The 22981-nt window shown below is 44.2% G+C and overlaps 1 protein-coding gene across 2 annotated transcripts in view; it reads right to left on the bottom strand.

Moving 5' to 3' along the window:
- The window catches only part of CERS5 (ceramide synthase 5), an 88106-nt gene that overhangs the window by 32785 nt on the left and 32340 nt on the right, over positions 1-22981 (bottom strand). For both annotated transcript variants that reach the window (XM_073546121.1, XM_073546122.1), the window contains exons 3-6: positions 18351-18481; positions 14079-14136; positions 13235-13285; positions 4048-4140 (exon numbers count right to left, since the gene is read on the bottom strand). In XM_073546121.1, the coding sequence (XP_073402222.1) occupies positions 4048-4140; positions 13235-13285; positions 14079-14136; positions 18351-18481 (333 nt within the window). The remainder of the gene's footprint in view (positions 1-4047; positions 4141-13234; positions 13286-14078; positions 14137-18350; positions 18482-22981) is intronic.

Here is a 22981-nt window from a genome sequence, read left to right as displayed (position 1 = left end):
TGGGCTGCGCATCCTAAGCGTGCAGGAGATGCACAGCCCTGCATGGTGCCACAGCTACTGGGAACCACCACGGAGAGTTTCCAACGGCCGCACGCTGCGTTCACTGTCAGAGTGACAGACTACAGATTGCCACACACTGATCCTGTATGCTGCAAGGTGGGAGAATCAATCATTCATACCGGCAGGAACCAAAATCTTTAATGATCCCAACAGATATTTATGGGGGAGGGTCTGATCTTTGATTGGCTGGCTGTGCGATTGAAGTATATTGCTAGCATGAGCAGAGATTATGGCAGCGACTGGATCACGTGACAGGAACGTCGTCACCACAAGGAGCGGTGGTATATGTGCTGATCCCATGATTGGACCACTAATGAAAGGGCTGAGATTTATCTGTGCTGGCGTAAACATGTATGGATCCCACATGATTGCCATATCGGTGCATTTGTTACATCCTGCGGATCAGATGTGTGGAGTGATCCCATTATTTATAGGGACGTTAAATACAGCTGTGCTCTCCAAAGACCACCGAGAAGTGTGTGTGATGGTATTTTACCAACAGATTCATCTTTATGGATTACATCACCTCTCCAATAAAAATTGTTTTTATCATTCTGTGCATTATGCAAGTTTCAAAACTGCATTGTTTTATTTAGCATTTTCATTCAGATGTATGAGAGGCCGAGGTGAGGATTATGGAGGAGTGATCCGTCATTCCTTCTGAGAAATCGCTCCGCATATTACCGCAAGTGTTTGGATAATGTGTTTCTGCTTTGCCTTGATAAAAGGCCATTTGAGGCAATGTTGCAGTTTTCCTGCCAGCTATACGGCGTGATCAATGAACAATGTTTCTGAGAATAATTCTGGAGTCTTGGATCATTCAGCAGTTTTGAGGAAAGCAGTTCCAAGCCAAACATGGAGGAGAACTAGTAGCAGAACATGAGGATTGCTCCCTACACCTTCACACCTGCAGGTTTATCACACTGCTCCCGTTTGAAAAGTGAAGAGATAGCGGTCCCCTGAACCTGCCCTTTCTCCACATTTGAGAAAATCGGAGCGATTATGCTGATTAGAGTCTCAGGGCTCACTCACACTTGAGATGAAATCAAACGAGTGAAATCTGATTTAAAAATCAGATTGCACTCACCCCAATTTTTTTTTTTTATGGCTGACAGCTGCAATTATTTTCTCATGCTGATTCAGCATGTAAAAACAATCACAGCACGCTGCGAATGGCTGCAGGAATCGGATCGCACGCACCCATACAAGTCTATGGGTGTGTGGGTGTGTGTGTGTGTTTGTGTGTGTGTGTGTGTGTGAGAGAGAGAGAGTGTGTGTGTGTGAAAGATAGCACTGCACTCGGATGTCACCAAAGTGCGGCGAGATTCCTGCTGATACCGGCAATGGGAGGAGATGGAGAAATTACTTTCTCCATCTCCTCCGCCCCTGTGCTGCTTTCATGCAAGAGGATTGGAGCACAGAGCACGGACACTCGTCTCCCGCTCGCAGCAGAGCAGAAGAGTGTCATTAGCATGTCGCATCTGATCACACTCCCATTTTTTCTGCAGACCAATAGAGTTGAATGGGTGAATCCCATCCAAACCTCGGAGGAGGATGGTCCGAGGAAAAATAGCAGCATGCACCAAGATGAGGGAGGGAGGAGGGGTTGCTGGGCCAAATGATCACAAGTAAGTGATTTGAAAGCTTCCAGCCTCATTCCAACTAGACTGAGCGAGGCCGAGCATGTAGGCATGTGACCACCAATGCTCACAGGTGACCCTGGAGAGAGTACGGTGCTCACGCTGTAAGGAGTCAGAAGTCTGCAGTCATATACAGTAAGCAGACTTTCAAAAGATGACTGGACAACCCCTTAAGTTGTGCACCAAATTCTGCACAATTTTTGATATTACACCAGCAAAGAGGATATTATACATTTGTGAACGGTTCTAGATTCCACACGACATTAAATTTTTAGTGTCCAGGGAAGACTGTATGAGGCCCAGTGGTCTGACCCCCCCACCCCCCATCAGACCTTGCTGGCGTATTGATTAGATGTTACGTCAACTGAAAACCGCACTTAAAAGGGGATCTGTCATCAGAACATGCTGCCCCCTGTAGCAGCTCCAATCTCTAAAGAGGGGGGTCCCCAAAAGCAGGAAGTCCCTCCTTCTGAATAGGGTATATGCAGAAAGATTAATAACATTTCATATTTAAAAAAAAAAAAAAAAAAAAAAAAAAAAAAAATTGCTCCCGAAAGCCAATCTCCAAGAGGGCAGCACAGGGTGAAGGATCATTTCCATCTCTATCAATAAGCGATCAGAGATATATAAAAAGAAATGGCTTTGTTGAGTGAATTCACAATGTGCAGAACGGCCATCAGGATTATTCTTTTCCTAATAAAAAGTCGGCTGACTTGAGTTATTGAGACACGAGGGCAAGATATGAAGAAAGAATGTGGTTGTGTCCTAGGAGCTTCAATTAGCACCGGCGAGTACAGGAAATGTAGTCACAGGACCGCCGGGAACTGTCAAGTTCTGGCACGAGGCAGGATACGCAGTGTTTGTAGAGGGAACGTCCGCCCGGCACACAGCTCTACATCATCCATGCTGGATTGCTCATGTCCTCGATAAGATCTCGTAGCTTTTAAGTAAACGTGAGCCTAAGGGTGTGTGCACACATAGCGGATTCTGCGGCGGATCCGCAGCAGATTCTCCTGTGGTGTACAGTACCATTCTATCCTATGTAAATTAAAAAACGCTGTGCACATGCTGCGGGTTCATTTCCGCAGCATGTCAATTATTTGTGCGGATTCCGCAGCGTTTTACACCTGCTCCATCATAGGAATCCGCACAAATTCTGCAAAAAATCCACATGAAATCTGCACTAAATCCGCAGGTAAAACGCAGGTCATTTTACCTGTGGATTTAGCAAAATCCGCTGCACAATCCGCAACGTGTGCACATACCCTAAAGGTTCACCAAACAAGATACGAGGTTCTCCAGTAGTAACAATGATTCCTACAGAAGGCCCATACATGTAGTGCACCACCTCAATGCAGGACGCCGATATTTTGGTAAAGCTTACAAGGGGAATCTGTCCAAAACCGTGGGCTGCAATTATCACAGCCTGTCCGTATGATTGCAGCAAGCCATGATTTTTTCTAAAACACTCCAGCGTGTCACGGGAAACCGTTTAAATACCCGGGTGGGTATCCTAGGAAAAGACCAGAGTAGTCCAGTGCCTCCCCGGTCACCTTCTCACATCACGCCGATTGACAGGTGTATCCAAATGTACGCACACAGGAAACACCTGTCAATTACTACAGTGATGCAGGGAGACACTGCCCAGGGTTTGGACTGGCCCCTTCACACCCTATAGTCCGTGGCAGATTCTTCAGAGGATTTCCTCTGAAAGGCAGAAGTGTTTAAAAGAAAAGCAATAAAAAAAAAAAAAAAAAAAAAAAACAACACACCCGGCAGCAATCATATGGCCAGGCTCACATGCTGCCTGTGGTGTGAGCATGGCACCTAGCAGTAGATTTGTTAGTTGTATGCATGGGGACTCAAAGATACAGAATTTGGGCAAGGAAGTGACTGACAATAGGTTGTCTTATACTTTTATTCTGGGTGCCATAACACATTAGTAGCAGCACCTGCTTCTATAGTTGCCCCCCATTAGTTACTGCATAGCATTGCAATACTACTAGCAGTGGCCATTTTTTTTTGGAAGATATATGAACTGCCACCACGAGTTATTGGTACGAGTCACCTAAAGCTCATTTCTTATTTCTTCTGCTGCTTTGGTCTACTGAGGAACATAATTCATGGAATCATCATAATGCATGTCACCCGATAGAGGCCGGCAGGACGCTCTTTGGGTGAATGAATGGTGCCCCATGCTCACATGTGAGACTTCCTTGCATATATGATAAATGTAAGGTTTGGGCAAAATGTACATGGAGCCAATTCTCATTAATGAATCTACTTCTAGGTACCCCAGCTCCCACCCATTAGCTTTGAGATGGCCTTATTCTCGGAGAAGCCTTACCTTGCGCTTGATGTCTGTGAATTGGGAGAACATTAAGGACCAGTAAAACGCCAGCTCTTGAATATAATAGTAGTACAGACCCTGCGTGAGCGGCTGTTGAGGAAATGGACAAAAAAGTAAAGTTATAATTCTGATATATGGAAGTCATGATGTATCCATGGTCTACAGGATATGAACGGATCTCAGGGAACCATAAAAAGGGTCTATACGCTACTACTCTGGGATTGTGAAAGAAAAACTCCTGGCTGTACGGACCAGCTGAGAGATACCACCAGTTCGGGGGAACCGATGGTTCAAATTGCAGCTGGTCCCCCGAACCGGCATGAAGCAGCGCCCTGATCCGGTTCTGTGTTCCTGCCACCTTCAACTGAATGTGCGTCCGAAGACATGCAATACACGAACTGTATTACAGTACAGAGAGTCACCGACTTCCTGCACTACAATAGTTAACAGCCGCCAACGTATCAGACTGGCAGCTGATGCCGCCAGCGTATGATGTCACTGCCATGGGCCGGCCCATCCACGCCACACATAGTGGAGGAAGAGGACACCGCTGGATAGGCAAGAATATATAATATTTATATTGTTCTGTCCAGCCATATAATTGCTGTCTAGAAAGTCATTTTTGTGTGTATTAATCCTTCATATATTTCATACTGTAAGGTAACAGCACCACCTGCTGGCCGTTTAATGCATAGATTCTAGTTTAATTTGCAATGTATTGTGGGATTGTTCCTGTTACATCATAGTCTTGTTTATGACACTGTGAGGGGAACAGCAGCCATTATTCCTCCATGTGTCTTAGGAGAAAACTACACCATTCATGTTCTTCATGCTTCTTAAACAGCCTGCTCTAAGCATAGTTGGTAAGCACTATCTAGGTGTTATAATCCTGTGTTTATAACGTTGTTGTATTAAATAGGTAATCATCAGCTATGTATTACCTCATGGTACCCATGTATTACCTCATGGTACCCATGTATTACCTCATGGTACCCATGTATTACCTCATGGTACTGTGTATTGCAGACTGGGTTTTATGCTCTGTGCAGTTATATATTCTGAAATGCTCCTGTTATTGCATCCTATAGTTTCACCCTTTCCTGTCACATCTGCAATCAATAAAAGAAGGTTACAATTTTACAGCCTCTTTTCTTAAAGACCGGGGGTTTAGCTACATGTCTCATTGCACACCCTGCTAACGTGTATGAGGACAGTGTGTGTGTGTGTATATATAATTTTATTTTAATTTTATTAAAGAATAGCAGCAATATGGGGCCATTACAGGATGGGAGAACATAGCGGGAAGAGGAACACTGATTATTGCTTCATGGTGACAAGTGGAGGACATAATTACTGTAGGGGCCAATTAGGGAACATTATTACTGCTGTAATATATTTTACTTTTCAGGATGCTGTTTTTAATGGAGGGAAAAAAGGGAGGTCCTGTTACTCAGCAGGGTGGCAACATGTTGCTTTTTTTCTTCAACTGGTGACCCAGGGAAAAAGTGGGGAATGTGCTCTAAAAGTGATCAGCTATAGATGTCTTATTTTCTGCAAAGACGAGCCCTGGCTTGAAGATGTGATCATGGTCTGAACTGGATGAAGAAAAGAAGATGAAGGACTTCACCTAGAGACATCACTGTATTAACTGTATACTGTACACTATACAGAGCCTCTGTGTATAATGGCACTGGTGATCACTATTACCTGTACACTATACACAGAGCTCCTGCATACAGTGGCACTGATGGTAATACTAGTGATCGTATTGTGGGTTTTTTCATGATCATTATTGTAGTATTATCTGTTCACTATGTGGTGGTAAAATGCGATCTGGTTAGGCAATCCCTGCATGTGTTGTTGCTGTTGATCAGTGGCGAGATATGCAGCTACGGCGACTCGAACATAGTATTCAAGCATGCCAAAGATACTGTATTAGCACACAAGCATGCTCGGATAAAATCTTATCTGAGCACGCTAGCTTCATCATTAATATTTATCCTTTTTATGTGGTATTACTATTGTGGTGGTAATATGTGGTCTGATGTGATGTCATTTGTCCCTTGTATGTGGTATTATTCGGTCACTATGTGGTGGTAATATGAGGTGTCATTTGTCCCTTGTATGTGGTGGTAATATATGGTCTGGTCATGATGTGGTGTCATTTGTCCCTTGTATGTGGTATTATTCGGTCAGTATGTGGTGGAAATGTGTTGCGGTCACTGTGGTGGTATTTCGCATATATTTGGCCTGTGGCTGCTGAGGCCAGAGATTAGGTGCAGCGGACAGTTGAAGTGACAAAGGGACAGGAGGTTGACCTTTCTAATTTGAGCAGGGTTTCTTTAGTACTAACTTTAAAAAGTTGTAGAAAACCCCATTAATACTACACTATACCATGGAGTGATTGACAGTGTGACTGGAGCAAAGGGACTGGACAGGAGGCAATGGACTACAGATGAAGATACAGGTGGGGTAATAAGCAGGGTTAGGCGGTTTTACTTTTAATTACCGTTAGTTTTATTATGTGGTTGATGAACGTGTACCTTACAGTGGACGTGGCTAGCAAAGTGGGTGTGGTTTCCTAACAAAAGAAACCTGTTAAAGAAAACTCGCCCCTGGTATGGACGGCAACATAGTAAGCACACAAACTGTTTTTTGATAGTAGAGACACATAATTCTGTAATTAAGATTAGTGCAGCTTTCTGACACATTTTGTGATACCAATATCTAAGTTTGCTAGTGATGAAAAGAAAAATCCTTTTTCCATTCAGAGACTAAACCATGTACGGTCCTGCTTATCTGAGAACAGGGACCACTTATAGTCTGGCTAGGTCATCCTCTTTTAGCCAAATCCATATTTCTCCTTTATCTCAATGATTTGCTGCTCTACAGTAAGTCATTGTCACACATTCGTATCACAACCACAAGCCTCAGCCTGACCATGGGTGAAAGGAGCAGAAACGAAAGCATTGTACACCCCTATAATAAGCTGCAAGTTCAGCCGTTAGACCTGCAGTCGAGCAGGAACTTGCTGCTCTTATGGGAACCTTTCTACACCCCTATATTACGCTCTTGTGCAACATATCAGTCTAAGGGCACAGTCAGACGGCCATAGAAATTGGAATGAGATCTGATCGCAGTGCACGGACTGGCCAGCGGCTCTCCCAAACCAAGCGTGACAGCTGCACAGAAATACATGAAGCGGTCACGCTCAGGTCAGAAGTGCTAATGGCCAGTCTGTGCACTGCATTCAGATTCATATGGCTGTCTGACTGCGTCCTAAAGGTTGAGACTATTCTCATTTGGGATGGTCTACAGCGTAGAAAACAGCTCTTAGTTGGATCGGCATCTGCAGATGAATAAGAGGGTTCTCATTCTCCCTTCTGACATCTTTGTCTGAAATTGGATGAAATAAACTAATTTATATCAGAATTTTCCACTTTGGGCGATGTGGGCATCTACGGTGCCATTTCTTCTATCATCAAAACGACAGACACTACACAGTATCCTATGGACCCCATTAGTATCTATGGGGTTCGGTTGACACCTTTGTAGTCACAATTGGAAACACGGGTATTACATACCTGGTAATGTGTTCTTTCATGAGACATGATGGCACCACAAGAGAGGGGATCCGCCCAATGAGGACAGGAAACCTTCAAGATAAAAGGGGCGGCTCCTCTCTCCGCATCAGTTTTACAGAGCACGAGAGGAACTTCGCAGGTTAGTGTACATATAAAAATAATACATCCTTTACACTACTAAATTTCCAACCCCCAAGGGAGTGTATAATGTTAATAATGCATCCCACTAATGATGTGATCAATAGGGAGGGAATATAAGGGTGCCGTCATGTCTCATGAAAAAACACATTACCAGGTATGTAATACCCGCATTTTTCCATTCTACATGATGTCACCACGAGAGAGTTACAGAGATTCCTATTCTCTTAGGGAGGGATCACTGCTTGTAACCCTCTTCTCACGAATGTGAGATCAGAGGTAGCAAATAGGTCCAACCTATAATATCTGACAAACGTAGACGGAGTGGACCAAGAGGTCGCCTTACAGATTTGGTCTGTGGGAGCGTCTGCTCTCTCCGTCCAGGGTGTAGTCATGGCCCTCGTGAAGTGGTCTTTTATACCTTCTGGAATAGCCCAGCCTGTACTGATATATGCTGTCCTAATGGCCTTTTTCACTCATCTAGCTATAGTATGTTTAGAGGCTTTTAAGGCCCTTCCTTGCCCCTTGGAATGAGACAAATAAGGCCCCCTGTTTCTTCCAAGGTCTCGTTACCTCCAAATACAGCAGGAGACATCTCCTCATATCTAGTCAATCGAGTCTCTCCTCCTTCTAGTAGTTAGGGTCAGGACAAAACAGATGGTAAGATTATCTCCTGAGCCCTATGGAATTTTGATACCACCTTGGGAAGGTATGCTTGATCTAATTTTTACACAACTATCGTCTATGGCCTGAGTGTAGGGAGGGTCTTGTTCATAATCCTCCACCTATTGGGCGACGTGAGCACCATTAATAAGGCTGTTTAATGTTAGAATCCTTATCTAATGTTGTGTTTAGTGATTCAAACAGACTTTCTGTCACCGATGATAGGACTAAATTTAGATCCCAAGGAGGAGGAGTAGAGGACGGGACAGAGTCAGCTCTTAGTACAGGCCCGGATAAACCTGGTCATAAGGCTACCAGGGTTGAGATGTGTACTTTTAGGGTACTGACAGTTAACCCCAATCCTAAACCTTTCTGCAGAAAATCCAGTATTGCCACCATCGTGACTTTCCCTTCCAGTCTTTGGTCTGAGGTAGATAAGAATTTTTTTACGTATCCTCCTACAAATTTTTTGTAGTCCCTGGTTTTCTGCTACTGAGTAAGGTAGATATTAACGCTGCTGAGAATCCCTCTTAGTAGTGACCTTTTAAATTCTAGGCTGTCAACTGCAGCCTGGATAACTGAGGGTGATTGTAGAGGCCTAGACCTCTGCGACTGACATCACTCTCAGCCAGTAGGACCATGGTCTTTTTGGTCAAAGGGGGCTATCATAATCACTCTGGCTCTGTCCTCCCTGATCGTCCTCAAAACCGCTGGTATGAGGCATATTGGAGGGAAGGTGTACGGAAGACCTGATGTCCACTTTATCCTAAAGGCGACTACTGCCAATGGTCCGTCTGCTGGACTTAGGGAGCAGAATTTCTGAACCTTCCTGTTGGCTTTTTGAGGCAGAGAGATCTATACTGGGTTTTTCCCACATGTGCATTATCCGTTGAATAATGGATTCTTTTAGGTACCATTCTCCTTGCCTCAAGTGGTTCCTGCTCAGACAGTCTGCCTTCAGGTTGTCTATACCTCGGATATGCATCCGATAATGAGAGGAACTGGTGTTCTGCCAGAGTTATGATCCGGCCTCAAACTGCCTAGCGGAGGCCCTTTGACCAGAGCAGTCACCTTCCGCCTAAAAGGACCGGTGACAATCGGTCATCAAGGACTAAGAACGGGTGTCTCCCTGGTGGTTTACACATGCAACCACTGTCTGGTTGTCTAATAGAACTCTCACATGGTGCCCTCTAAGTGTGATACCAATTCCTTTAGCGTTTTTTCGATTTGTGAGAAGTTCTTAATCGTTCGAGGATAGATTTCTTTCCTTCTTGGTCTAGGGATCCTGGAGCCATAATGTGTCTAGGTGGGCTTCCCACCCCCAAGTACTGGCATCCGTTGTGACCACCTTGGAGGGTGTGTGTGTGTGTGTGTGTGTGTGTGTGTGTGTGTGTGTGTGTGTGTGTGTGTGTGTGTGTGTGTGTGTGTATGTATGTATGTATGTATGTATGTATATATATGTATATAAGGTACTCCCCTTGGAGATGACCATCTGTAACCGCCACCTGATTGTCTGGAGTACAGAGTCTGGAGGGTGAGCTTTTGCTCTAACTGTCCCTGAAGTTCCCAGTTCTGTAGCACACACCCTTACAGTTCCCTTGTGTGGAACTTGACCCATTTCACTGCTGGTATGCAGGAGGTGAGGTGAGGTGAGGTGAGGTTCCCCCCCCCCCCCCCAATACCGACATGGTCCTTCACAGAGCCATTCCTGGCTCTTTTTTCCGGTTCCAGTTTGGATCTTTTTGAGGTTCAACTGCCACCCCAGCGTCTGTAGTGTTTCCATCACTATTCTGACTTGTTCTTGACAGTAAGGGAGACTTCTTCCCACTATCAAGAAGTTGTCCAGATATGGTATCCTTAGAGTATATTTTCTCTGAGGTGCACTGTGACTTCTGCAATTAAACTTTGTGAAAACTTGAGGACTATTGCTACTCCAAAGGGCAGAGCCCCGTATTAAAAGTGACGCCACTGAGACCTCATCTTGACTGCCACTCTGTAGTATTTGCGGTCTCTTCCAGGGCATGTTTGTCTAGGAGTGAGACTGCTTCCCCTTCCAGACCATCTTTCTTGAGAGGACTGTATATGTCCTCGTGGAAGCCAGTGGTGTAACCTTAACTCCCGCCTGATCCCATAATTTACCGGATCCAGGTGAGAACCTTTCCCAAGCTGGGAGGAAGTGCACCTGAGAAGGCCTGTCAATGGAAGGGGTTTTTTGGTGTCTTTGGAGGGCTTGCTAAAGTAGAAGCCTCTCCCACTTTTGGAACGCTAGTCAGAGTTGTTTGTGCCTTGATCCATATCTCCTGGATTTCCGCCTTCCCGTTGGCTTCCATTCTGAAAGGAGCGCCAAAAAGGCCCAAAATAGCTGTTTTTTGGGAATTTTTTTTTTTTTGTCGGCATTTCTTAATACGTCATGCCTGTGTGACCTCCCGCCAGTATTTAAGCCATACTGCTCAGCGTTCCACATTAACCAAAGCTGCTGATTTTGCTGCTAGCCTTGCTGAAACCTGCTGAAACCTCAGCTGGGAATACTGCCGCTGCTCTCATGGCCGGTATTGCCTTTAGGAACCACCAACTGGCGAATGCACTCACGCTAGGCCTAGAAGGACCGGTGGCCCTTAGTGCCCCAGCCGAGGCCTCCCAGGCTATTTTAAGACAATTATCTGTCTATCATAGGTTCTTACAGGGAACCTGAATCCTCAAAGAGCAGGGAGGACTTTCTGGCGACTTTTGAGATCGCTACATCAATCTTTGGAGTGCTATCCCAGGATGAGGATCTCTTCCTCAAGGGGGTACCTCCTCTTCAGGGAATTGATTATCTGGGCCTACTTCTCTGATTTTTCCCATTCTCTTTACCGAGTCCTTGCCACTGTTAGTTAATAGGGAAGGCTCTACATTTTCCTTATAGCAAGCTGTCGAACATGAGTTCTAATGCTTTCGCATCTACCAGCCCCATGGTAGGCCGGACTGCTTTAATAAGCTTGTCTGTACTGTAGCGTCCACTAGGAACGTAGCTTTCATATCTGAGCTACCTTCTCAGTAGCGAGATTTAACTAAGTCCTCCTCTGATCCTTATGGAGTCCTCCTGAGAGATCAATGACGGGCTGGCCTATCCCTTGCTTTACCATCCATGTCTGTTGACTGCAAGGTCCTTCCTGACTTACAGACTTATGACTGTATCAGTGATCTCAGGCTTATTTTTATTAATACAGGCCTGACAACTTATTCCTCAGGGATTTTTTTTTTTTTTTCCTTAAGGAATATTCCTTATTCCTAGCCTTTGAATTACCCCTTTTCTAGGGACCTCCAATGCTCTACCCCACCAATGCATGTAAAAAGAGGGAAGAGAGGAGACAAGAGAGAGAGAGAAAGAGAACAGACATTATCGTACTGGACTTTCTCGAAGTCGAAGCTCACTTACCACTCGGACGTTTCACAGGATGGGTACCGGATCCGGAGGCTGACTGGTCTGTACACATGACTCCCATTGGGACTGTGGACCCCTCCTTTTTAACACCATGATGATCCTCCTGTACGCTGTCCGAGCGGCTTCCACTGTAGATATGGCGCGTCTGGCTCCTCTCATCTGAGCGAGATCGCCACTCCTGCACCTCCTGGCGTGACTAAGTGCTCTGGCGAAAAAGGCTCTCAATCTTAAAAAGATAGCTGCTGCCGCTTTCAGGTGAGAACAGTCACATTCAACCTAGAAAGGTTGGTGACCCCTACCAGCACTTCTGACAGCATTACCCCATTTTTTTTTTTTTTTTTTTTTTTTGATCACCTGGTTGATCCTGCACCTGCTGGCCGCTTGCGCTTCCTGGATGTACCCCCATGCATGCGCATTACAGCTGGCCTATGTGTGCACCGGCAACTACATCTGGTGCGTGCTGTATTATCTAGCGACCAGATTACTACCCGGGTGTATCCGGCCTGGGGATAATGTTCTCCATACCTGTGCCGGATTTTACCTGTAGTGCGCACTCCTTCCAAGTGCCCATCGGCACTTCTGTTCCCCGGCTTGCGCGCACCGCCAGTAACCAATACTGGTGTGCGCTGAACTCCTGGTGGTGCATGTGATCGGAATAATCACCCGACCCAGGCATCCTCTCGTTCTTCAAGAGGTTTTCATCTTGAGGGTTCCCAATCGAGGACAGGAATCCAACTGATGCAGAGAGAGGAGCAGCCCCTTTTATCTTGAAGGCTTCCTGTCCTCATTGGGCGAATCCCCTCTCTCGTGGTGCAGTCATGTAGAATGGAAAAATTATGATGTGAATAGAGTCTTTCAGTATTATTCTTTAGTTACATAAAACCGGTATAACGCCAAGTCATTTTTTTCTTTCAACTGTTGACGGATACATGAAGGAGAATCTGAAGCCTCCAAGGACATAGCTGATCTGTCACACTGCTGTACTAAGAGGACTGGTGGAAACAGGAAAGTAGACATGTTCCGTTTCACCTTCAGACCGCCCTATGAAGTTACTGCCACTGTGTAACCTGACTGCAGCAGGCACTGGGATGTCAGCAGTTGTACAATGGTCCATTGTAGTAAGTGGGGCAATAGGGGGTGCAAGAAAGAATTCATAGCATTGCAGGCACTGTGTACAGTATGATGCTGGAACATCTTTCTTTAGTAATTTAGATTGTGAGCCCCATCGGGGACAGTGATGATAATGTGTGCAAACTGTAAAGCGCTGCGGAATATGTTAGCGCTATATAAAGATTATTAATTATTATTATGGAAAAATATATAAGCTTTGTTTGCTCAAGTCCTGAATATTATATGAAGGTCCAGTATTCTCTACCTGATAGGGGTAGTTGTACCAGCACTGTCGCGTATCCCAGAACCAGGGCGACTGCAAAAAGAAAAAAAATAGACATAAAATCACTATGATGCACAGAGCCATAAGTACAAAATGAATTCACAAGAGTGGTTCCTCTTTCAAAGAAGTAACAAATGTTTATGAGTGTCATGCATGGTGAATTCGGCAGCGACCCAGCGGTCTCGGGGGATGCCCGACCCAGCGGTCTTGGGATACATGACATATGTCTCGACCAAAGTTGATGTGTTGTCTCACAGAAAAAAAAAAAAAAAGCCAACCGAAATCAGTAACCACTCCGGAAGGGATGTCAGGACCACTAGTGACCTGACCACAAAGGTATTGGGGAAGTTCCCAGAAGTCAGACCCCCACCACCAGGGGGATCCATCGGGGGATCATAAAGCAATGGCATATCTTGGCTATCAACTTTGATATATAATGATATTTTATACTATTTTAGAGATTGCTTTTGCCTAGCACATAAATTATAGCTTTACGTGCCCACTTGTGGATGTAAAGGGTTAACAGCTGGTGGCGGACATACCACATACAACGGAATACACCGCTAATGTTTAATTAGGAGACAGGAAGCATCTGCACTTTGAACTTGGCAAATGTGTGTGCACAGAAAAAAAATACCGTCCATTGCTCCCAGTGAAAAGGCGATGGTGCCAGGCAGAGGATTACACATTGTTTAGCGAGTTCTATCAAGCCAAGAAAATTTTGCCAATTTCCATTCACGGTCAAAACAGAGTGGATCTCAGAGACCTCGTGTCAGCCGACACAGTCTGAGACCGGCTGTGACTGATGCGCAGGAAGACTACTTACCGTCCACAGAAACCATACTCCATAGGAAAAGATATATAGGTAAAATAGAAACCGCCACCTAGAAAGAGAAAGAAGGCGAGCTGGTCAAAAGTCAGACCAGGCTCCATGGCTTATCCCATTGTGAAAATACACTGGAAGAAAAAACGGGAAATAATTTTAATGGACATGCCTTCACAAACTGGAAAGATAACATCTATAGTATTGCTTATGGTCTTGACAGTACCCGCTATTGAATGTGACTGGAGATCTGCTCACTGGTGCTCGCCCTCCCTTCTGGGATATAACATCACAGGTCACGGGGCATGACCTGCTCCTGGCTCCAAGTAACAACCAGGCGTCCCCCCCCCCCCCCCCCCCCCCGATAACACCTCCTTCCATGCTGTCCGAGATCAGGCGAAGTGGCGAGTTCCTGCCAAGCTGCAGACCCTCTGTGCTCCACCTGCCCTCCTACTCCCCCCCCCTCCATTTGGGGTCTATGCCTGCTTATTTCACAGCTTCTTTTTTACAGTCGTGGAACTCGCCATGCTCCTGGACTGGTCACAAAGATGCAGCAAATACAGGCTGCAATCAACTGGAGAACAAGCCATGACAGCATGATAATGTGTATGGTCATGTACCAGGCAGAGAGCGCTGATCCACACGTCATTACATAATGCACTGCTATGGCTTATACTGCACTGCAAATGTACGGACGTGTGGATTAGCGCTCTGCCAACGCACCCTGACTGGTACATGAAAGTAGACATTATGCACCATCATGGCTTGTTCTGCAGCGGATTGCAGTCTGAGAGCATGGCGAGAGCCATGAGTGTAAGGCTGTGTGCCCACGTTGCATTTTTAAAGCGTTTCCACCTCAGCGGAAATGCTTAAAAAACGCACCCCCATTGAATCCTATGGGATTCCGCAGTTGCTGTGCCCATGCTGCTGATTTTCCCGCTGCAGAATCGCATAGCGGAAAAATCCGCAGCATGTCCATTAATTCTGCGGAATCGCAGGGATTCCGCAGCCATAGGATTGCACTGAAACGCTCACTTTACGCATGTGGCTATGCCCACCTTGCATAAAGGGAGCACTTCATGTGCGGATGGTACCCAGGGTCTGGAGGAGAGGAGACTGCCCCCCCCCCCCCCCCCCCCATGCCCTGGGTACCATATTACGGTAGAAAATAGAATTAAAAAAAAAAAAAAAAATCGGGATATACTCACTTTCAGTCGGCCCCCAGAGCCTTCCCGCCCTCATTGGCGCTGGCAGCAACTTCCGTTTCCAGGGATGTATTACGCGAATGACCTCTGATGACGTAGCATTACGTGAGACCTCTACGTCATCAGAGGTCATTCGTGCAATGCATCCCTGGAAACGGAAGTTGCTGCCAGCGCCAAAGAGGGCCGGGAGAACTTCGGGGGCCGACAGATGGTGAGTATATCCCGATTTTATTTTTTTTTTCCAACATTCTTTTATTATTGATGCTGTATAAGCAGCCTCATAGTAAAAAGTTGGTCACTTGTCAAGCACTATGCTTGACAAGTGTGACCAACCTGTCAATCACTTTTCCAAGCAATGCTTCAAATCGCTTGGAAAGCGCAAGCATTCTGCAAGCTAAAAACGCTTGCAAAACACTTGTGTTTTGCGGGAAAACGCACACGAATTCCGCATGCGTTTTACCCGCGGCAGGGAGTTGCAGAAATGCTGCGGACAATTCTGCAGCATTTGTGCAACGTGGGCACATAGCCTAATAAAGAAACTGAAAATTATGCAGGCACAGATCCCGAGTGGAGAGGGACTGCTGACAGAGCTCAGATAGAATGAAGCTATTTGGCAGGGACTGGCCATGGCCCCCTGATCTTCGACTGCACAGAAGGAGAGGTTATCAGAGGCCAGGCTGTTACCAACAGTCAGGAGCAGGTCATGCCCCCTGATCTGTGACTTCACATCCCAGAAGTGAGGGGGAGCAACAATGAGCAGATCCCCATCACATTGCATTGCAGGTACTGTCAGGATCACAAGCAATGCTATGGATGTTGGCTTTACAGTTTATAAAAGGCGTGTTGATTAAAATATTTTATCTCCCCGGAGTACCCGTTTAAGGGTTTGTGAAGTTAGCACTGCATAGTCTAGGAATCTAGATTATTTGGTTAGAAAGAAAAATTTAGCAGAGTATGGCCACACCTGATAGTGATAAAACACACCACACCTAGCAATCTCACAATGCAAGTGTCCAGAAACAACTAAAAAAAAAAAAAAAAAAGGAAGTGGAAAAGGACATGATAGGCGCATCGGTCCCAATAGTTTTTTTTTTACAATTATATATACACAGCGGGTGAAATATGTATTGAACACTTCACCAATTTTGTAAGTAAATGAATTTGCTATTGACATGAAATTGTCACGAAATGTCAGTAACAACCCATCCAATCCACACAGGCAAAGAAATCAAACCATAGATGTCCATAAATTAAGTTGTGTGTACTAATGTGAAATGACACTGGGGAAAAAGTATTGGACACGCTTAATGCTTCGTTTGTTAGAGATGACAGCTTTGGAGAAACTAGTTGCATGCATTGCTCAGTTGCGATTTTGGCCCATTCTTCCACACAAACACTCTTCACATCCTGAAACTTCCATGGGCTCCTATGAACTCAGCTTTAGTTCCTTCCATAAATTTTCTATTGGATTCAGGTCAGGTGATTGGCTGGGCCATTCTAGCAGCTCTAGTTTCTCTGAAACCAATTGAGATTTTTCTTGGCTGTGTGTTTGGGATCATTGTCTTGCTGAAAAACCCACCCTCATTTCATCTTCATCATTCAAGCAGATGGAAGCAGATTTTTATTAGGAATGTTTCGGAACATTTATCCATTCATCCTTCCTTCAATCGTATGAAATTTGTCAGTGACTTACACTGAAAAACAGCCCCATACCATGGTGTTCCCACCTCCAAATTTCACAGTTGGTATGGTGTTTTTGGAGTGATATGCAGTGCCTTTTGGCCCCCAAAGAGCTCAATTTTGGTCTCATCTGACCAGACTAAATTCTCACAGTATTTCACAGGCTTGTTTAAATGCTGTTGAGCAAACTGTATGAGCGCTATAACATGCTTCTTGTTCAATGGAGTCTTGCGTGGTGTGAGTATATACGGGCCATGGAGGTTGAGTGCAATACTTCTAGTCTTCTTTGAAATCATTGTACTTGCTGATTCCAGGTATTTCTGTAACTCTCCACAGGTGGTCCTTGGCTCTTGGACAACTCTTCTGATATTCTTTTCACTCCTGTCTGAAATCTTGCAGGGAGTACATGGTTGTGGCAGAAATAATGTTTATTCCTCTTGTGGACTATATTCTCTAACAGTGCTCACTGGAACCTTCAGTAGTTTAGAAATTCTTCTGTAAACAATGCCATCAGTATGTTTTGCAACAATAAGGTTGAGAAGGTCTTGATACAACTCACTGGTTTTACCCATCATGAAAAGTTTCTTATGAGGCACATTGGTAATGAGACACCTTCTTATACGCCATTAATTGAGCCCAGCTGATATTTTTAACCAAGTGTCAGGATTGCTGTCTAATTACTGATCGATTTCAGCTAGTGTCGTGACTTTCCATACCTCCTCCTTCATGTGTTCAATAATTTTTCCATGTGTCTCTCTCATTACACATAACTTAATTGATGTACATGTATGGTTTACTTTCTCTGCCTGTGTGGATTGTATGGATCATTACTGACATCTGGTGAGAATTTCATGACAGTAGCACCTTTACAGATTTACTTAGAAGTATTGAACACATCAAGTTTCTTGCACCCGCTGCATGTATTCATGCATATTTATATATAAGTGTGTGTGTTTTTATGTATGCGTGTGTATTAGCATTTCCACTTTTTTCTTCAATTTCATTTGGCTTTCTTATGCCTCTTTCACAGGTATAATACAACTCATTCTTTTCCTATTAGTGTTTTGTAATCCAAGTTCAGTTGTCCACCAGACATCCAGCATTGTGGTTGTAATAAAAGTGCAATTAAAGACCAGTATTACTGCAGCAAAAACAGTGATATGACTGCACCATGTGAATATATCCTGAAGGGGAGGATGAATTCACATGTTTTCTTGCATATTGCCAAAACAGACTAATCAGTCATTGGGAAATATTTTCAATTTTCGCCACACACACTTTCATTTTTGTTTTTTGCGCAAGGCTACAAAACGGATGTATATAGAAAAGGACATAAGTGGCAGTCCAATGCATGACTTAGGTCAGTATTTTTATATTTTCTTTTACTTACATGCTCTCTGTAAATTTGGTCACTAAGCTTGGCTTATCCTGATTCCGCCTCTGCCTGAACCACCTCTGAATTTTACGTGCATCCCAGTCCAGCTGTTTTGATAGCCCTTCCAGGTGCTTCCCATCGGGACACTAGGGAACATTCAAGAGCAGCGTTAGAATAACAGGGTTATATACCTCCTATAATACTCTACAAGCAGGTCTTTATACAAGGCTTGTGCAACATTGTATAACTACAGTACATGCCACCTCAGAGGCTTCCAAAAAAAAAAAAAAAAAAAAAAAAAAACTATGCACTGGACTCAGGAAGGGCAGCTCTTTGCAGCAGCAGCTGATGACACTGAGCTTATCAGCTTTGCCAATGTAGATGGCACAAGTGATGGGCTGCAGAAATGTCACCATGACAAAAGCATTGTAGACGAAGAGGCTGGGGCACTGGCAGAGTCTCAGCGCTGGACCGGGAAAGGGTAATAAAAAAAAAAAATTAAATAATTGAGCTTTCAACACTATAAACTCACCTGGAGACAACTTTATTTTAAACTGGGAAATGCATTTTAAGAAAGGGATTTACTTGGGAATGTTTTTAATTTTTGGCAAATGGCTTGGAACAGCCAATGATCAGCTTAGTGAGATGGCCAATTACTGCCCTGGTGGGGGGGGGGGTTAGGCGGGAGATCAATAAAACAAATATAATTTCAATTTCTCTAAACTACCCTCAGGCTATGTGCACATGCTGCGGTTTTTGCTGCTGTTCAGCTGCGGTTTTGGCCGCAGCAGAACTACAGCAGTTCTGCAGACAGTGTACAGTATCATGTTATCCTATGGGATTTACAATCCGCTGTGCACACGCTGCAGATTTCTAACTGCGGAAAAGCTGCGGTTTTGAATCCTCAGAAAGAAATGACATGTCAATTCTTTTCTGCGGATTCTGCTGCGGTTTACCATCTCCTCCATTGTAGAGGTGATAAACCGCAGGCCAATCTGCAGGTAAAACCGCAGGTCATTTTAAAAAATCCGCAGACCAATCTGTAGCGTGTGCACATAGCCTTAGACCTTCGCCAAAAAAAAAAAAAAAATTCACCACTGGGCAACCCTTTTAAGATTTAAGTTTTTGTAGCTTTTTTTTCAACTATGTTACTTTATGAATAAATAACATGCTTGCAACAGTAACTAAAAATGTTTTTTCACCATTTTTACATGCTGAACTGAGCACAATAATTCTTTTTATTCAATTTTCCTCTAATGCAGATATATTAACAATCAAAAACAACCAAAGGAAGGAAGTACATAGCCCCAGCTTAGAGCAGATTTTTCAGCTCTGATCTCCTGGTCTAACCTCCTGCAGGAGTCAGTGCAGCTCACTTTAGCTGTGTCACATTACAAACTCTTCTATCAGCTCTCCTGATTAGAGTGTCAATAATCACACTTATTTCTGCTGTGTTAAAGCAACTTGTAATTGCTCTGCAGTGAGATCTAGACATTCATTACATCTCACATGAGTAGTAACCAGGCTGTTTTGGACTACTCCTGTGTGAGATGTAATGACTCCCTGCTATGCTTTCAGTGCAGAGAGATTGAAAATTGAGCACAACAGACATAAGTGTGACATGGACACATCTGCAGTGTGTGAGGAGAAGCAGCATAGCAGAGCTGATGGTGATAGGAGAGGAGGAGAGCTGATAGAAGGGTTTGTAATGTGACACAGCTTAACTACGCAGTGCTGCCCCTCACCTCACCGGCATCTTATCTGAAAGGTGTTAGTCATCTGTTCTTTCCAATCATGCAGGAGGTTAGACCAGGAGATCATGGAGGCATCGTTACATATCACACATGGAGAAACTTGCTCTGAGCTACGGTGAGGCGGTTGTTTTTTTTCCTTTGTGTGTTGCGTCCTGCTTAGGATTGGTCAGCATCATACGGTGAAAAAATATGCAACCTCAAAGAAACTGGTTACACTGATGTGGATTTAAAAAAAAATAAAAATATATATATATTAAACTCATTATTATTACTAATATACGTGCAACAGAGGTGAAATTTACATATTAAAAAAAAGTTCAACATGAAACATTTGATGTAAGGTCTTCCATAAAAATAAAATATATTTTCCTACAAAACCAATTGAATTAATTCATACAGCGTAAAGCAAGCGAGAAACATACCAGGAAAAAAGTTTAGAGTTGCACAATGTAAATATTAGCGAGGACGACAGAGGTCATGTGACTGCTAGGATTGGCAGACATAGCCAAAAACAGTATTTGTCTCTGACCATCTTGATCAAGTCCACAAGAAAACTTTATAGAATTTAATCATTGTAGAATGTTTAAAAAAAAAAAATATCTAGTCATTATATTACTGAACTGCTGACATGCCCACCATGGACACTCACACCAATCACTGGCCTCAGATGTGATGCCATCATGTGCGGCTCGTTACTTCTCTTGGAAAAGAAAGGCTGGCAGTGGACAGCAGAGCATTGCTGCTGCTGGATCAGAGCAGATTAATGGGCGAGTTCATGTTTGTTTTTTGGCTTTACTATACTATCTGGTGATTTCCTTTTTGCCCTTGCAATACAGCACTTCACCTAATATCATCTACAGGCCCCCATACGTTCGATAGGGCCGGCCGACCTGTTCATGTGTATGGCCCACCTGAAACAATGCGAGGGGGAAATAAGGATTGGGCAGTTAGAATTTTAAACAGCCGGTTCCTTTTTTTCAGGTCTAGATACACATTGCCGGAGGAGTCTGACAACAGAAGTCTCCTCTCCATGAACACTTAGCCGAATGCTCTTGTTTATGGGGGGTCTGGAGAGATCGTTCGTTTGGCAGACAGCCATACACATTAGATAGCTGTCCACTGAACAACGTTTCAGCTAGTTGTTTGACCAACAGCCATCTCAGCCGACTCTTCTATACACAGGAGAGCTCAATCGGCTGAGAAAGCCACCATCTGACATTAGCTGTTGGCTTACCTCTGGGTGAACAATGCAATCGGCAGTCCGAAATTGGACTTGCCCAAATTACAACAACCAGTCGGTCAGTGCCCCCATACATATTAGACCGTCGGGGGAACTCATTCAGCCAAAACCAGTGTAAAGTGTACTTTGGGGGCTTAAGACATCCCGGGCTCCTGAGGGTAGGGGTGGTCCACATTGGTCAGGAAGATCACACTCACAAAAGAACCCATTATGGAAGTATTATCCAGTCCAAAGAGATCAATCACATCCCGCTGTTATTGGGTTACATAGTCCTATTCACGGCAGGACAAAGGCTCGGGATTTATCTGATGCACGACAATGAGCACATCTGCCCGTCTGACTATACCTAGGAATATGACACCCACTGCTCCAGTATACGGCAGCTGTATACAGACTGCACGTGTTTACTCTGTCTACAGACCATATCTATAATGAGGAGGGAATAATCAAGAGATGAATGGAGATGTTCTCGGTAATGCCGTTTACAGCATTGTCTTCATGTAATAGAAGATATGACCACAGGTAATGTACTGACACTGGGGTCAGATAAACGTGCAATTTTACACTTCTGATGAGAAAAACCATGTAAAAAGTCTAATCCAACCATTGTTCTAATTATTCAGTCCTCAATTAGAAAATCTCCACTCTAAGAATAAACCAGGGACCAAGATCACAAAATCCACACAAAATGGGGCCAAATAATACTAAAATAAGAATAATAAACTTCTTGCAGGTGGGTCTGCCTGGAAAACTGCCTTAAACAGCGAAAACTAAACGCTCAAAAGAATTAAACTAACTAACGTTACTTGCTGTTACATTTTTAAAGGCTTCAGGACGCACCAAAAATTCTGGAAAAATGCTTTAAAAATAGGTCGAAAAAAATTGTACAAAAAAAAAAAGCTCAGATTTTCAGTGGAATCAAAAAACAGCATTTTCATGAAAAGTGTTGCTCCTGAAAAACTCAGCAGGGTGAAATAGACGTTGTGTGCACATACCCTTAGATTTCTGCTTTAATAAAAACAGATTATGGAAATATTAGACATTAAAGAGCTATAGAAAACAATGCGGGGAAAGAAGGAGAGGAAAACAAACTGCACAAGTCAATATATCCACCCCTTACCCACATGATAGAGTACAAGGTACAATGCAAGCCGATAACAAATCCTATTACCCACAGGACCAAGTGGGAGAGCGTCTCCCTGACACCGCTCTATTTCACACCCAAGTGCCAATGTCTCACAGGACACGGTCATCTAGGAAAGCGAACTCTGTCCTCATAAAAGATCTGAACTATGGACCACAGATGGGCAGTAATCCCATAATTAAGGGTTTGGGCCAAGCTGAGACGTTATCACCTTAGACTACCCCATTAGGATAGGAGGTAAATTATTAATTACTTGGGATCCAACCGAAAGGCCTCCACCTAATCTGAGAACAAAGTGGAGGTCAAGCCTGCACCGGTTCTCCCGTAGAAACAAATGGGGTGAAGGTGAGCATGCGTGACCTCTGCTCCATTCAAGATCAGCTCTGTTCTCAGATTTGGTGAGAGACCAATGGTCAGACCTCCGGCAATCAATTAACTTACCTCCTGCACTATGGGTGGTACCCTGAAGTGACAACTTACCAATGTGGCACAAACCCTTTTAGCAGAC

This window comes from Dendrobates tinctorius, unplaced genomic scaffold (assembly GCF_039654945.1).
Source record: "Dendrobates tinctorius isolate UK_male_01 unplaced genomic scaffold, ASM3965494v1 ptg000145l, whole genome shotgun sequence".
Taxonomy (NCBI): Eukaryota; Metazoa; Chordata; class Amphibia; order Anura; family Dendrobatidae; genus Dendrobates; species Dendrobates tinctorius.
The sequence above is the reverse complement of the archived record's forward strand: the minus strand, read 5'-3'. Positions and strand labels throughout refer to the sequence as shown.